Source organism: Oratosquilla oratoria, chromosome 30, assembly GCF_046742065.1.
Source record: "Oratosquilla oratoria isolate Oo_2021 chromosome 30, ASM4674206v1, whole genome shotgun sequence".
In the NCBI taxonomy this organism is placed as follows: Eukaryota; Metazoa; Arthropoda; class Malacostraca; order Stomatopoda; family Squillidae; genus Oratosquilla; species Oratosquilla oratoria.
The window spans coordinates 46,843,142-46,861,280 of record NC_134806.1 but is presented as its reverse complement, the minus strand read 5'-3'; the positions used below and the strand labels follow the sequence as shown (position 1 = coordinate 46,861,280).

General features: G+C 42.4%; 1 protein-coding gene across 1 annotated transcript in view; it reads right to left on the bottom strand.

The window, feature by feature from the left end:
• The window catches only part of LOC143041319 (uncharacterized), a 30,667-nt gene that overhangs the window by 4,431 nt on the left and 8,097 nt on the right, over window positions 1–18,139 (bottom strand). Inside the window, exons 2-12 of the mRNA XM_076213142.1 lie at window positions 16,601–16,776; window positions 14,942–15,042; window positions 11,864–11,924; window positions 11,157–11,276; window positions 10,531–10,641; window positions 8,554–8,670; window positions 7,745–7,867; window positions 7,171–7,281; window positions 3,737–3,987; window positions 2,676–2,777; window positions 1,099–1,272 (exon numbers count right to left, since the gene is read on the bottom strand). Of these exons, the coding sequence (XP_076069257.1) occupies window positions 1,099–1,272; window positions 2,676–2,777; window positions 3,737–3,987; window positions 7,171–7,281; window positions 7,745–7,867; window positions 8,554–8,670; window positions 10,531–10,641; window positions 11,157–11,276; window positions 11,864–11,924; window positions 14,942–15,042; window positions 16,601–16,776 (1,447 nt within the window). The remainder of the gene's footprint in view (window positions 1–1,098; window positions 1,273–2,675; window positions 2,778–3,736; window positions 3,988–7,170; window positions 7,282–7,744; window positions 7,868–8,553; window positions 8,671–10,530; window positions 10,642–11,156; window positions 11,277–11,863; window positions 11,925–14,941; window positions 15,043–16,600; window positions 16,777–18,139) is intronic.

The following is an 18,139-nucleotide window of genomic DNA, read 5'->3' as shown; positions in this document are numbered from 1 at the left end:
AAAACATATAAGTAAGACCTTTTCAAGCTTTCACGGACAAATGCTATCAAATGGGTGTGACCTTTGCAGAAATGGATGCAGTAATATCTACGGGGAATCTGGGGCAAATCTACGAGTAACTGTGGAGGAGCTGGAACATAAATCAATCCATCATCATCAATTGGGGCCGTCATACGCCAGGGGGCGCGTTGCTTCACTCCCACGACGCCGGCGCCAGTCAGTCCCCTCCACAGTCTCTCCCCCTGAGCAGGCAAGCTCCCAGGCATCCACCCTTCCTCCCTTCCCATCCCACTCCAAAGGACTCTCGACAGGTTTGATCTACTCCCCCGCCCCCCAGCTGCCATGAATTCCTGTGGACGTCGTCCCCTTCTTCGTCTCCTCCTCCAACGATACGAGGGTTGTCTCTCTCTTGTGGAGAAGACAGGAACCCTGTCAGGAGTAGGATCGATCAACATCAGGGAAACGTGAGGCCACATGATGCCCATAGAGCCGGAATTGGCGCTCACGAATAATGCTGAAGGTAACTGGCCTAAACTGAGCCTCACAGGACAGTCTCTGGTTTGATACGAAGTCCTTCTCCAGCGATGGCGGCACCCCAGGACTCTCCGAAGGCATTTAGAACCAGACACCGAGACTCCTCTAATGACTCCATGGGGATCTAGAGCAGTACTTCTGTGATTACCCGTGGAATCCTTGGATTAATACTTCTGTAATTGTCTGTGAAATATCTGCATCAGTAGCTCTGTGATTACCGGTGGGGTATCTGAATCAGTATTTCATTTGATTCTACGAGGAAAACTTGGATCAATACTTCTTTGATTACCTGCAGAGTATTTCAAGCAGTATTTCTTTGGTTACCTGTGGACACCCTGATTTCTCTCCTCCCCCCCTCTCTCTCTCTCTTTTCTCTTTCTTTTAACACGCGGAGGACTTGGAGGCACCTTCCAGGAGTTCCCGAACTCTCTCTCTCTCTCTCTCTCTCTCTCTCTCTCTCTCTCTCTCTCTCTCTCTCTCTCTCTCTCTCTCTCTCTCTCTCTCTCTCTCTCTCTCTCTCTCTCTCTCTCTCTCTCAAAACACTCGGAGGACTTGGAAGCTCACCTTCCAGGAGTTCCCGAAGGCGTAGACGTCGGTGGTGACCTCACTGGGATGTCGGGCCAGAAGATCGTCCTCCTTGACGCCGTTGAACTGTCCGCAGAGGCCGAAGAGTCTTCCCGAGGCCGTGCTTGGGGCGTGTACCCGAAGGACAGAAAAGTGGCGTAGGTGGTACTCGACCTGAGTAGGAGGCAATAGCAAGGTTCAGGGCAGGACTTGTAGTCATGGGTTTGAATTGGAGGAGTTTAGGTTTAAGAAGGAAATGGGCAAGAAGTGGTTTACCAACAAGGTGGTTAACGGATGGAATTGACTTAGTAATCGTGTAGTAGTGAGCTCTGAAACAATAATTGGTCGTTTTAAGAGAAGGTAAGATAACGTTATGGATAGGGATGACAGGTGGTAAAGGACATGGAACTGCTGAGTGTAGTAGTGTAGGACTTAAGGTCTCTTGGAGTCTCCTCCATTCTTATGTTTTTCTGTTGTTTGAAGAGAGGACGAGATCACTTTATGGGTGGGAATGACAGGTGGTATGGGACACGGAACTGCCTAATGTAGGCCTTATGGCCTCCTCCAGTCTCCTCTATTCTGTGTTCGTATGCGGTAAGGGACATGGAACTGCCTATTGTAAGCCTTATAGTCTCTTGCAGTCTCCTCTATCCTTATGTTCTTCTGTTCTTAGGATAAGACGGCCATTGTGAACCAATTCTGACTCATCTCGGAAAATAGTCTCGTGTAGCACTCGACAAACTCAATGTAATTTTTCATACACAGGAATCTCTTTTTCTAACAACCACCAAGGCCCTGTTCACACACAACCGCGCAGTTTTTCCCTGACTATGTGGTATCACCGCGGTTTCCGTACGGCTCAAACCGCTAGTGTGAACAGTGTCTTGGTGTCCTTAGAACGTAATATGAATATGACAACATGAGCGGACCTACAATTTTATTTTGTGTGTGTGTGTGTGTGTCCCGTTTTCTGTACTCCAATTTATCATACCTAGCCTCAAATTCATATACATTTCCAACTTAATTTTCAACTTTTATATTTAGATTTGAATTCCAGGTGTGTGCGTGCTTGTGTGTGTGTATGTGTGTGTGTGTGTGCACGCTCATGCGCACAGTCGCATATATTGCGAAGCAGATTTCCAAACATACTTTTGTGTAGTTCACCCTTAATGGCCTAATGGCCCACTGCAGGCTCGGGCTGTCCCCTGAGGAGCGATACGGCCTCTGCACCTCACCACGAGTGTGTTAACCAAATTTGGTAGGGGAGGTTGTGTGTATGTGCTGCATTTGACGTGTTTTTAGTCTGTTGGAATAATGGTTTTGAAGGAAGTCTGAACTCAGTGTAATCAGCTCGACCATACTGATTAGGTGGTAGCATATACAAGGCCTCTAGAAACAGAGGGGCATCCCAGCCAAAGCATAATTTTTCAGAAAAACACTCAGATTTTTTTTATTTTTTATTTGATCCGTGCTTAACTCAAAACCAGTGAAAATGGCGGGGATGCCCCTCTGTTTATGGACGTCTATTATATACGACACACTGATCTACCGCTCCTTTCTTATGCCCGTGATCTTACCGCAATTCCGTTTTCTGTGACGATCCCGATGGAGAATGGCGACTGCCAAACGAAAGGTCCTCCAACAGGGCTGAAAGGAAGTTCCTCCTCCTTCCCGTTAATCTGAGGACACGGAAAAAAAAACACGATCTAGATCAGGGGGTGGGCAAATTTTTTAAGTGTGGGTGCCAAAATCTGTAAGATGATGGGCCTGAGAATCACGGTTCTACAGGAAGGCAGCAGGGATCAATTGTAGAAGCCTCCCTTCCACACACACTGATCAACTGTAGAATCTCCAACCCAACTACACTCAGTTGTGGAATTTCCTCCCCACACTGATCAACTGTAGTATTTCCACTCCAACTAACATAGGTTTCGTTAGGTTATGTATCACGACCTATAATCAGTTGTAGAATACTCACTCCATCAACACTCAATAGCACAATCTCCACCCCAAGCACAGGTGTGTGTGTGTGTGTGTGTGTGTGTGTGTGTGTGGATAATGGGGTTCTACAATTGATCTGGCAGTAGTTCTCGATGCGGGACCTACAATGGGCGCAAAATTATTTTTATTCAGTGTTGTGACAGTGTTGGGGGAAGTTGACCCACCCCCGCGGCAGCAGCCCACAGACATTCACCATGGGTGCAAAGCTACAGGTCGAAGCTCGCCATATTTCGGGTGTTCTGCCGGTTTTTAGAAGACATAATTTTAGCTGAGTTTTAGTTGTTGCCGGTCTTAGACTGCCAAGTTTGGGAGCTTCGACCTGTACTTTTATTTAGTGTTGAGACGGTCTAAAGGAGGCTGAAGAACAGTAGTGTATAAGTATGGTGATACATACCGTGACCAACTTCACTCCTTCCGTGGCAGTAGCCCACGGACGTTCACAATGGGTGCAAAGCAATTTTATTCAGTGTTGAGACGGTCTCAAGGAAGTTGAAGAACAGCAGTACATAAATATGGGGATACATACCGTGACCCACCCCACACAGCAGTAACCCACAGAGGTACAAAATTATATTCATTGTTAAGACAGCCTTAAGGAGGCTAAAGAACAAAAGTACATAAGCATGGGGATACATACCGTGACCCAACCCCCGCGGTGAACGGTGACAACGATGTTGTCGTTGTGTTTTACCACGAGAACGTCGTTACAGGAGAGCCCTCTGTTGAAGGGAACGGGACACTTTTTGAAGGACAAGGTGATGAACCAGGAGTCAGGGTAACCCTCCCTCGACGCCTGTGCTAGGGTGTAGTTGCAGTGGCCATGGAAGTCGATGAATTGTTTGTCGAAGGTCGTGATGTGTGGGTCATCGTAGATGTGGCAACAACTACCTGTCGTTGACAAGGAGGGAGGGAGGATCATCTTGTGTATTGTACAAGTACTCCTCGACTTACGATGGGGTTAGCATTAGATAATTTTAATTGTTCATTTATCAGTAAATGAATTAATTTGTTAAGGATTTGGTATTCTTTACACAAAGACATTTGGATTTGCCATTCATTACATGGGGATAATTTGGTTGGCTGTTCTTGACATGGAAATGTTGGGTTTGCTAATCTTGACAAAATTCATAGTAGGGTTCTATTCTAGTATTATGCTGTCTGGATTGTAGGGGATGAGGGCCTGGCTGAAGGCAAACTCTGGAAATATTTGATGTTTATTAAGTTGTGTGCCTGAGAACGGGTAAAGCTCGCTTCTGGCCGCAAGAGGAGCGAGGTGGGGTAGGAGGAGACGGCGATGAGGGGCGGTGATTTTCATCAAGTGATCCTCAGAGGCGATCTGCGATTGCCAGGCTCTGGATAAGACTTAGTGTTGCCGTGATGAGGGCGATGTCTTGGATGGGTCGCGCCTGCTGGCTCAAGTACTTGTAGAGCGGTACCTGGAGTCGGTGTGAATGGTCACTGTTTCCTCACGGCGGTTGGTGGAGTGCCGGAGGGCGTGTTAGATGGCAACCACTTCCGTTTGGAAGGTGGAGCAGTGGTCAGATGTCCTCCAGGAGAAAACCTCCCCTCCCGTGACCACTGCCGCCCTGGTTGAGCCTCTGCCTTGGTCAACAGAACAATCTGTAAAGTACACCGCGCTGCCTGGGTCCCAGGCTTGTGCCATGGTCACAAAGGAGAGCTGGCGTAGCTCCTCCAAGGAACACAGTGCCTTTGGTGCAGGGAGAGACGTTTAAGTGACCTCAACGTAGGAAGTGGGCGGAGTCCATGAAATTGTTGGCTGCGTCGGCAGCTCTGTAGATCCAGGTGTTAGCAGTGAAGAGGATCCTATCGTGAAGTAGGATCCTACTAAGCCTGGTGTGCAGTGCCGTCTCGCTGCCCTGTAGGAGAATCTTGACGACCCTGCAGGCCACGATCTGTTGAGTTCTGATGGTGAGGGGAACCAGCCGAGTCTCGCTCTGTAGTACACCTGGGTGCCCCCAACATGGTTCTTATAGCCTGGTTATGGATGACTTCGACCTTCTCCCGCAGTCCGTCGCTGAGCGCGACAAGAACAAGCACGCTGTAATTGACTAGGGAGCGGACGGCCTGCACATAATAGAGTCGCAAGACGGCGTAGGACATCCCTGCCCCCGGTCTTGTCATGGCCTTCATCACTGTGGTCCTCGCTTGCGTCCTCTCCCTGAGGTAGGTGACCTGACGGGCAAACGTCAGCCTGTGATCTAGCCATACCCCGAGGTACTGGTAGGCTTGCGTCCAGTTCAGCCTCACGTCCTGGACGTGTAGATGCTGGTTTGGTGCGGGTGCCCTGAACATCATGGCCTCAAACTTTTCGGCTGAAATCTTCAGTCTCAGCTCCTCGCTCCTCTCGTTCAGGAGGTTGAGGGCCTCTTGTGCTTTGGCGATCAGGTTGCCGTGTCCTGTGACAACGAAGACTAGGTCGTCGGCGTAGCTAAGGAGCACTGTACCAGCCGTGAATGGTAGGCTAACCAGCTGCTACACCAGGAAGTTGGAGAGAGCGGGGCTGAGGATCCCTCCTTGTGGAGTCTCGTTCTAATAGATCCTATAGGATGACATGTGGCCCTGTAATTTGACCCTGGCACGCCGCTCTTGTAGGTAATCCTCGATGCAAGCTAGTAGCTGCCCTTGGATACCCTTGCTGACAAGGGCGCGAGGGGGCACGCCAGTTCAAAGGCCCTCTCCAGGTCGAGGATACGGCAACGGCAGGTCGATTATCCACGTGGTTTAAGAGAGCCATGATGCTGTCTGAGGTGCCAAATATGTGTGGGTGACGGGGTTCCAGTTGCTACATGAGCCGGTTAAGGATTACTCTTTCTGCCGTCTTGGGCACGCATCTGAGGAGGGAGATGGTCCGCAGTTTGGCGGGGGTCTTTGGGCTTGGGTACCAGTTGGATATCCGCCGTTTTCATCAACATCCATGATAACATCAATAAGATGACCGGGGATTTAATATGGGCTAAAGCAGCAGCACGCTTTCTCATCAGAGCCCCTGGTCCAGACGGACAGTTTAGCCAGGCGACGACCAACAGGCGAATAATTGGTCCACCCGCCGCGACAACTCGTCACACAGACAGATGACGTCGAGTGGGTGACCCAGCTGACACATTATCACGTTCCCTTTTATGCCATATGTATTGACCAACTTGACTTCAAATTCTATTCCTCTGGAGAAGCCATATATATGAAGATACCTCATTTTCTCTTAAAACAATCAAATTGTTTCAGCGCTCACTACATCATGGTTACTAAAATTAACCTTACGTATTCTAGAGACAATGTACAAACAAAATTCAAATACTGGTATCAATTAAGAGTAGGATGGAAATGGCAGAATAATTTCAAACGTTCTAGTCAAGTTGTCAATTACAATATGGCGTGTCACATCCTATCCGTGAGTTGACATCTTGATGTGGATAGGCTTAAGAATCTTAAGGACTACAAAATCTAAATCGATAGAGATGAAAATATCTGCAGGTAACCCATGTTGAACAGGTTTTGTTCGGAAGATGAGACAAAGAGCAGCTCGCACACAGTCGCAGGACCCACTGCGAACTGGCGCTTCCCCGATAGTGAAGAGGGAAAATCCGCATAGATATGGGGGTACTGTCATAATGATGGCGTGGACCATTCCTATAGATACAGTATATAGGGCTCCACCGAATATACTCAATAAAGCGATGTCAAAGAAATATCTCACCAGAAAGCAGTTGACAGGAAGGTGAGGTTACTGCCAAAATTCCTTCATGGCAAACATGACTTACACAGCCAGGCGTTCCTGTTGGATCATCGTCTCCTTAAGGCATTGGACTCAGACCGGTTGATTGATTGATTGATTCTTGAGACCAATGAAAGTCAAAATAATTCTTTGATTAAGGGAAATGATTTATGAACACACTCGAGACTGACCAGTGGACGGTCGCGAGAGAGGAATCAATTGTCCAGCAGCAACGCTCGGATAACGTGACGTCATGACGCTTTCCAACTGAGATCGTTTGCTGTCGATTTAAATGGGAACAGTTCTACATGGCTCAGAAAATATGCTAAAATACTTACACTTGCCCTTATTGGAGACTAACCAGGCTCCTTTTACGCATTTATGAGTCAGGCAAGGACTTGGCTTGATTACAGTACCATCCAAATGCATCCTGTGTTCGTATAAACAGCCTGTAACAAAAAGTATAGGTTACCTTGTTGCAATCTTAGATCTGTTGTGTAAATGGGATATTATGCCTGGCTATTTTTTCTCCCACGTCCTACCTCCAACCTCCATTTGAATCACTAGAATATGACTTCGCTTACATAAACCTAGACTTCTCTAAGAACATTTCAATAGTGTGTCTAACATTCGTCTAGGTTGACAATCTCTTAGCTCATCATTCAGCTTTGCTAGACAGAAAAAATATTTGATATTTGAAAATTCAAATATTGTCACCGAAGTCGTTTTGACTCAAACGAACTCTCAACTGTCGGCGCTGATGGTGAAGCCCGTGGAAGCTGCCCTTAAGTGTGATAACTCCTCAAGACGCTGGTGACCCAGTTCATTGGTCCACATGCTTACATTAAACTTACTTAAGCCTGTCCATCGCATATAAGACTGACACAGTTAATAGTTGGATGGAATACTCACAATCACACTGATCCAGTGTTAGGTCGACGATATCTGAGGCACTGCAGATTTTGAGAATACATTTGGCGTCGTTTCTTTCCACAATTGTTCCATTTTGAATCCACTTTCTTTTATAACGGCAGCCTACGAGGAGGAAGACACAGTCAATCAGTCCACCAATCAATTCAATCGTCCTAAGTCCACTGCTGAACAAATGCCTCTTTCATACCGTTTCATGACTCTCACAACGGTGGCAACCTCTGCCAAGTGACTCCTGCAAACTTCTTTATCACTCCTTTCCACCTTCTGTCTGGTCCCCCTCTTGCACGCTTCCCATCTCGTGGCGTCCAGTCAGTAAGACACTTGCTCCATCGCTCATCATTCGTTCGCGCTAACTTAGGACCAGCCCAGTTCCACTTCCTCTCTTTTATTAAAGCCTCCACAGTAATATCTTTCACTCTGGTCTGCTCTCTCTCACCCAACTTGCTCTCTATATTTTTTTCAGCGCTATTCCCACCACGGATCTCTTCAGGCTTCTCTGTGCACTCTTTAGCTTTACCTCCATCGCCTTTTCTTGATATGACGCAAAAATACTTATATTGGTAGGTTCTCCCTTTCTTTCCTTTTCCACTCCTCCCCCCCCTCTCTCTCTCTCTGTGTGTGTGTGTGTGTGTGTGTGTGTGTGTATGTGTGTGTGTGTGTGTGTGTGTGTGCGTGTGCGCATGGGTGTAAGTATGCGTCTGCTCGTTTATACAGATATATTCACAAATCATCTTCCCGTCCTTAAGGCCCATCTTCCTGTTTCCTTTGTACTAGAAATTGACACTTACAGTTTTCATCCCTCTCCAGCTTGACAACTCCGTCTACACAGCGCTTCCAGTTACAGCCGATCTGGTCTCTACTGAAAACCTCGCCGTTGTTGAAGACTTCTCCGAAGTAGTTGCAACCTAAGAACAGAAGAACATAAAAATGGGGGAGACTACAAGGGACCATAATGCCTACTAGCTGTTCCATTTCCCTTTTCGCCTGTCATCCCTATCCATAAGAACATAAGAAGGGGGGAGACTGTAAGATGCCATAAGGCGACAGTTACATGTCCCTAATCATCTGTCATCCTCATCCATAAAATTATCTTTTCTTAAGAACAGAAGGGCATAAGAATGGAGGAGTCTACAAGAGAACATACGGCTACACTAGGCAGTTCCCTGTCCTTTACCACATGTCATCCCTATCCATAAAGTTATCACATTTTCTCTTAAGAACAGAAGACGATATATACATACACCACACTACGTGATATGTATATCGGCTCCTGGTCGCATGTAAATCAGTTCAGTTGCGACCAAGTAATAAGCGACGAACTCCCTGCCTGCCTGCCTGCTGACACTCTTTTCTTCTCACCATAGCCCACACCACCAGCTACAGTAACAACGTTTCGAAATTGCACAACTTTATTCTCAAGCCAGAATGAATACATACAAGAATCAATGGCTACATATATATACAGGAGAGTGTTACACAGAATGAGCAAAGGAAAGGTCACAAAGAAAATAATGGAGAATAAGCACGAGGAATTTCAAGGAGCGAAACTAGATGTCATTCGGGAGGAAAGGTCATTCACCTCACAGGACGGACAAATGATCACTCATGCCGTGGGGTGGACAATTGATCACCCACGCCGTAAGTGATAATTGTATATATATATATATGTATATATATATATATATATATATATATATATATATAAACATATATATATATATATATGAGACACACAGGAAACCCACAGTCGGAGAAAATAAACTTCGAATAAAGAATAATCCTATATTTCGGCTATCAACTGTAGCCCTCTTCAGGAAAGTACATAAGACAGAGTACAGAGGGGACTTATAAGCTACAGAGAAGAGAAGGGATGTGGACAGATGACCTCACTCAGGCGCGGGGCAAACTGGGGTTTCGGAGGAGGGAGGGGGTGAGGAGAGAGGGGGTTGTAAGGTCCGTACCAGTTTGCTAACTGCTGGGCGTGAAATGATGTCAGGAGTCCACTGCCCTTTAGAAATATTAATATTAGGGCATTCCTCAATTAATGCTGATTCGACTATTTTCCTCCTGAAAACGCAGTGGGACTTGAACACTAATCTGGCCTTACTGCAGTCGAAAGAATGATTCTTATTTTTGACATGAAGAAATACAGCCGAATTTTCTTGCCCATACCTAATTGACCTGTATTTCTTTAGTTATATATATATATATATATATATATATATATATATATATATATATATATATATGTGTGTGTGTGTGTGTGTGTGTGTATGTATGTGTATGTAAAAGTGAAACATCATTCATACTTACAACCAAGATTTTCGTCCGTGAAAATGGTTCCATTTTCACACACACGGTCCGTACACTCCTCCAGTCGAGGAAGTAATGACCCGCATGCATAGAGTTTACCGTTTTCTATGCAGCCTGGAATTAAATAATATACTTATTTGTCTATTTATTCACTTATTCATTTATTGAGGTTGGCTGGGATGTAACCCTGGCGGACCTCAACGTTTTATCGTTTACTGTTAACATTTGATTTGTGTGTAAATTTTATAATTCATTTAGTTATTCATTCCTTCATCTATTTATATATATATATAAATATATATATATATATATATATATATATATATATTTATATATATATATATATATATATATATATATATATATATATATGTGTGTGTGTGTGTGTGTGTGTGTGTGTGTGTATGTGTGTGTGTGTGTGTGTATGTGTGTGTGTATTAATAAACACTTACAGCAGTTGTATGAGTTATACTTGAGGCCGCCATTTTTACACGTCACCGAAATGCAGTCGTGTAGGAAGACCTCTTCCCCGTCGACGTAGAACTTGGAGTCCAAAAGGCAACCTGCGAGCGGGGAAGGATGGAACAAATTCGTAGTATAAAAAAAAAAAAAAAAAAATCATTGGAACATATCATCCCCATCCTTAAAGTTATTTTCTCTTAAAGCAACAAATTGTTTCAGCTCTCACCACATGGTTACTAATTCAAATCATAAGAATATAAAATGAAGGGGACTGCGAGAGACCCTAAGGCCTACACTAGGCAGTTCCATGTCCCTTTACCACCTGTCATCCCTATTCATAAAGTTAACCTTGGTGTTTCAGCGCTCACTGTATGATTTTTACTGAGTTTATTGTATTCGTTCAGCACTCTATTGATAAATTTGGTCTTACCCATTTCTTTCTTAAGCCTAAATAACCACCCTTTATCGTCACGGTGAATCATCTAGGCTTTAGGTGCTTGATCTAGGGTGCACAAGCTCCCTAGAGAGCCTAGGATTGGCCCTAGTGGGGGGGCCCCAACCCGAAATCTAGAGGGGCCACAGAACAGCAATTCATAAGGTGTGGGATGGTACTTACATGTTCCTTCTTCGTCATGGTCGACCCACGTCCCCATCTCGCAGATGGATCTTATGCAATTGAAAGAATGTTTGTGTATCCATTGGCCGTGCCCATAAAGCTCTCTCTCGTACTCGCAACCTGCAGAAGAGAGACAGAAGGAGAAGAAGAAGAAGCTAACAAAAAATGGTGAGAGTGGTGCAAGAGACCATAAGCCCTACTGTTGTACACTATCCACTCCCCTCACCACTTGTCATCTCTATCCACAAAGTTATCCCATCTACTTTTAAAATAACCCATTGTTTCAGCATACACTACATAGTTGCTATTTCAAAATAGAAGAACCTAAGAATGGAGAAGACTGCAAGAGGCCCTAAGGCCTACACTAGGCAGTTCCATGTCCCTTACAACCTGTCACATATCTCCATAAACTTATCTTCTCATAAAACAACCCATTGTTTCAGCGCTCACCACACAATACAAGATAAATGATAGTTCAGCAAAACATCACATTTACTTCCCTCGTAACTCCTGGACTGACTGGGCAACTAGGGTGAAACAATACATTTTTTTTTCAAACCAACTTTCAATTCAGACATCACTTTATATACAGACTGGGCAACCAAGGTAAAATTATACATCCTTGGTTAGAGTGGACACACACACACACACACACACACACACACACACGCGCGCGCGCGCGCGAAAAGAATGATATATTTACTCACAGCCACAGAAGGAGTGGTGATGCTGAAGCCTTATTTCGTAGGTTGCCGCCTGGGTGGTGCCCTGCAAAGGAAGGGAACGAGAGGAAGGAAATGCTCCCGTCAATCACTTCAGCCACCACATAGGATTGATTTGGTTCAACGTCACAAACTCCCCCACCCACACCCACAGCCCCTATCAGGAGGCCAGGACGGTGACCCTTACAGAGGACTTTGCAGAGTGGAATTAAATTCAATTTAACCTTGTCTCTGATTCAACTCGTGGGGTTCGAGCCGCCATCACCTAGAGCATTCACACAGGAAGGGAACTTTTCCTAATTTTCGGTGTTCCAGTATATCAGGGGTCACAAAACTATATATATATATGTATATATATACATATACATATATATATATATATATATATATATATATATATATATATATTTGGATGATGGAGAACATAGACACAGGGGAAGGCTCGGAACCCTAAACACTCTAACGTTTCGTTCGCGTAGAACTTCTTCAGAGAGTGTATGTAGAACTGCAATTGAAGTTTATGTACTAAATCTAATTATCTTTTCGGACACTTGGGAAAGGTCGTTTTTCTGGCGTGTTTTAGAATTAAAATACTAGTTTCTTTAGCTAAATTGATAAACCCTCCTCGATGATTCGATGAATTATTAGTTGAAATATATGCTGATTCAACAATTCTTCTAGTGAATTTATCAAAACCTTTATGTAGCACTTCAGCTTCTCTCCAGTTTGGTAAATGATCGAATTTTTCCGCATGAACTACTAAAGAATTAGATGTCCTATGTGCTTTTATGTCGTTTTTATGTTCATAAATTCTTTTTTCTAATCCTCTTGACGATTCGCCAAAATAAGCCATTGAGCAACTATTGCAAGGGATTTTGTATACGACGGTGTTTTCGGAAGTGAGAATGCTTAACGCGGTATTCAGTTCACCGTAGAAGAGGAACAAAACGGACAATTGCCCTTCCTAGATACGTTAATACGACGAGTGGGAAAAACTGTAACTTTCTCAGTATACAGAAAGGAAACAAACAAAGAGGATTTAGTACATTACTTCTCCGCACATGATGATAGGACAAAGAGTGGTATAGTAATAGGATTTTTTCTCAGGGCACTACGAATCTGTAGTAATGAATACCTAGAAGACGAATTTGATTACATTATGAAAACCTTTGACAAACTTGGATATCCAGAGGGAATGTTGAAAAGAACAAAAAGAAAAGCAATAAATATTTACAATCGCGGAAAGAAAGAGAGAAATGATAGAAATAATACAAATTTTATATCAGTACCTGGCTCAGAAACGTCACCAATAATAGACAAATATTTAACAAAATCAGGTATAAACATAGCTAAAATAACTAACAAGAGGATAGGTGATTTAATAAAGACTTCTGAAAAGAGAACCAATTCCGAAAACAGCGTCGTATACAAAATCCCTTGCAATAGTTGCTCAATGGCTTATTTTGGCGAATCGTCAAGAGGATTAGAAAAAAGAATTTATGAACATAAAAACGACATAAAAGCACATAGGACATCTAATTCTTTAGTAGTTCATGCGGAAAAATTCGATCATTTACCAAACTGGAGAGAAGCTGAAGTGCTACATAAAGGTTTTGATAAATTCACTAGAAGAATTGTTGAATCAGCATATATTTCAACTAATAATTCATCGAATCATCGAGGAGGGTTTATCAATTTAGCTAAAGAAACTAGTATTTTAATTCTAAAACACGCCAGAAAAACGACCTTTCCCAAGTGTCCGAAAAGATAATTAGATTTAGTACATAAACTTCAATTGCAGTTCTACATACACTCTCTGAAGAAGTTCTACGCGAACGAAACGTTAGAGTGTTTAGGGTTCCGAGCCTTCCCCTGTGTCTATGTTCTCCATCATCCAAATAATTTGTCTAAAATAGTTATCAATATATATATATATATATATATATATATATATATATGTGTGTGTGTGTGTGTGTGTGTGTATACATACATATATATATATGTGTGTATATATATATACATATACATATATATATATGTATGTATGTATATATTTATACATATAGGTATGTGTATTTATATATATATATATAAATATATATATATAAATATATTTATATATATATATATATATATATATATATATATATATAAATGCTATATATAGATAAATATGTGGATATATATATATATATATATATATATACATATATATTAGGCTAGAAATTGTTACACCCACGATGGAGGCTTCTCTTCCACTCCACCTCATCTTCAAGTCTTTTCCGGGACTAAAACAAGCCTAGTTTATAAGTCCCCTCTGTTCTCTATCTTATGTACTTTCCTGAAGAGGGCTACAGTTGATAGCCGAAATATAGGATTATTCTTTATTCGAAGTTTATTCTTTCTCCGACTGTGGGTTCCTGTGTGTTATTTACAAATGTGCTACTACATTTCTATTTAGAAATTGTTACACCCACGATGGAGGCTTCTCTTCCACTCCATATGGCCAAATAAATTCAGCAGTGTTTCAACACGTTAATAAATTTAATCACCGGATGGACTGGGAGAAATCTGATCTCATTTATTAATCAGGGTGTGGGTTCAGAAGGAAAATGGTGGAATCAACATTAATTGATTATCTGCCCACGATGAATATTTCCAAGGGTCAATGGACCCCAGACATCATTTCAGGACTATTCATCACCAAAAATATTGTCAACAAGCTTCCTCCCCCTCCCCCTGACCCGACCTCGTGTCAGCCTCAGGTCAACTAGGGTTGGGGCAGTGATGTTCTTTATTTTCTCATGTTCCCTTTCTTTTGTAAGAGGTTGCTACTTAAGATAGCCTCCTCCCTGCCACTTTGTACTACTGAAGAGGATTGCAGGTAGAAATCGAAATATATAGTTCCGCTTACGCAACTTTTTCTTTCGTCCGACTGTGGTGGTAGTTGTGATATATATATATATATATATATATATATATATATATATATATATATATATATATATATATATATATATATGTATATATATATATACAGTACTCATACATGCACATACACACCTGATCTGGAGGGACAGCTGCACAGATGAGCTTCACGCAGCTGTAGGCGTTGAGGGCCACCACCTCACCCTCGGGATGCAGCTGCCCGTTGTATATGCAGCCTGAAAGACATCAGATTGTTGCGCTAGTCCACTTGCGAGCGAGCGAGTGGGGGTCTGGGGCCGAGGGTAAGCTTGCTCGACAGGACTTGGTTAAGATGATTGATACAAAGGAATGGAAAGGAGATAAAAAAAGAAACATATAGAACATGGAAATATGTGACATAAGATGTGGATATTTTTCCTCCGACTGTTGGAGCAGATTTGTAGGAGCCCGCGGCTCCCGGGAAGGAATCTGATTATATGCTGGAAAAAAAAAAAAAAAAAAATAGATTGGGGTTCGAATCCATACATTGGTTTATTTCTTTTTTTTTTTTTTTTTTTTTTTTTTTTTTTTTTTTTTTTTAATGTCGCCCGCCCCGGTATTTGAGCTGAGAACATGTTCAGAGAGTTTGTCCTAGACGTTTACAATGCAGCTAATCTTATTTTCTTTTCCCCATTGGTGTTTGATCTCTTATAGACTATTGTGCAAGCATTATTTCTCGTGATATTACTACGGTCCACAATAAAATAATCATCAATGTTCATATCAAAGAAGACATGGCTAGGTTAGATTTGCACTTAGTTTCATAGCATATCAAGTTTATCTAAACAGAGCTAAGGCGTTATCACACTGGGCTATCTTATCTCCGACTGTTGAAGCAGATTTGCAGCCCCCAGCTTTCGGGAAGGAATACGATATACTGGAGAAAAATCATTATCATCCAGCATGATGTCAAATGACATTTTATATCAATTGTTCAGAGAAAACCAAATAGTTTGCCATTAGGGGGGGGGATTGAACGGCTAAAAAAAAGTACAAGATGTGGGCGGTACGTACCGCCGATTAATCGGAGATTGGAGGAAAAATATCCCAAGTAATTAATGTCTATACATTGCGTTTTTCGAAGAAGACAAGATTAATAAGAATAATTGTGTGTGTGTGTATGTATTCTCATGATCATTTATTGTTTGAATTTGTGAACAAAATATATGAAAAATTCTGTATACGGCCATTGACTGGTTGGCGTTGAATAATGATAATAATGATGATGATGATGATAGTGATAGTAGTAATAATCAAATAATAATAATAATGATAATGATGATAATAGTAATAATCAAATAATAATAATAATAATGAGGATAATGATGAAGATAATAAAACTAAGCGTAGTCACCATGGAGATGGCAAGTTTGCCATAATGTCCTGAAAAAAAGTATATATATATAATATATATATATATATATATATATATATATATATATATATATATATATATTTGGAAGAAAGTATACGCTGGACTCGTTTGGGAAACGACGAGTCCAGCGTATATTTTCTTCCATATATATATATATATATATATATATATACATATATATATATATATATATATATATATATATACATATATATATATAATATATATATACATACATATATATATATATATATATATATATATATATATATACATATATATATATATACATATATACATATATATACATATATAAAACGTCTAGAGCAGCAATGGGACCCAAATCCCTTTTCCTCATGAGTGAGGAACCCCCGGCTGACCTGAGGGCGGAGAACCGCAGGAGATCAGTCCGAAGTCAAGGACGCAGTGGCTGAAGGATTCCCAATCCTGTGTGAGGTAGTGCCCACAGCAGGCATCCTCCGCAGGACGTTGTGTCCCTGGTGACGCCTCTGAGGGGGAAAATGTCCCCAGGGACAGCAAGAGCATTCTTAGTACTCTGGGGAGGAGAAATATCATTCATTGGCAATAGCATTCCATAAGATAAAAGATTCACAAAGTAAATGAAGACACTCTTGGCTTCACTTCTAAGTACCACGCTGGTCACCGTCTTCATTGGCAATAGCAATCCATAAAATGTGGACACAAGAGCGTTTGTTTCCATCGGACATTTACGATATGATTAAGCCTATGAGGTCGTAGAAGACTTGCTTAGATTGTAGATCTGCGACCCGGAGATCTATAACTAGCCCAAAGCTTGTTAGAAGGCATCAAACACTGTAGTGCTTAGAAGCAAATGTACCTAGAATGTTTAGTTTTAGATAAAAGAAAAAGTAATCCAGAATTCCAGTTTTCCAAGGGAAAAAGAAAAGAAGTTTTGAAGTGACACCATATAAGTTGGAAATAAACACACACACACACACACACACACACACACACACACACACACACACACACACACACACACACACACACACACACACACACACCGACTCGGTGGCACAGTTGGTAGAGCGCTGAACTGGGAAGTAGAAGTGCTCCCAGTACCCAGTTCGAATCCTGCCCAGGGCCGAAATTATTTCGGTATCGCTGTGCCTCGGGTCGTTACTCTGACTCTCGTGGGCGGGGAGTTAGGGGTGTGTGTGTGTGTGCAAGGTCATAGCATTACCAAAGACCAAGTGAATACACACACACACACACACACGCACGCACACGCGCCATACTGATTTTGACCGGCTACAATACAACTACGGGATACATACGCACAGCACGCACGCACACACACACACACACACACACACACACACACACACACACACACACACACACACACACACACACACACACACACACACACACACACACACACACACACACACACACACACACACACACACACACACACACACACACACACACACACACACACACACACACACACACACACACACACACATACGTCCATACATACGTACATACATATATACATACATACATACATACATACATACATACATACAGTGTCCTGTAATAGACTTGGTAACCCTGATGTAGTGAGCGCTTAAGCAATTTGCTGTTTGAAGAAAAGATAATATAACTTTATGGATAGGGATGGTGGTAAGAGACATGGAACTGCCTAGTTTAGGCCTTAGGGTCTTTTGCAGTCTCCTCCATTCTTATGTTATGTTATCAAATGTCTTCTCTAGGTCCAAGTCTTCTACACAGTCCATCCAATTCAAACTCTTTTGCAGCACAGTAACTACTCTCGAGTAAAATCTCATTGGATATGATGCACATAAAGGTGGCGGCACACTAGGCAGGCTAGCATGCTACTTGCTTTTGCTAATTTATGTGAGTAGTGT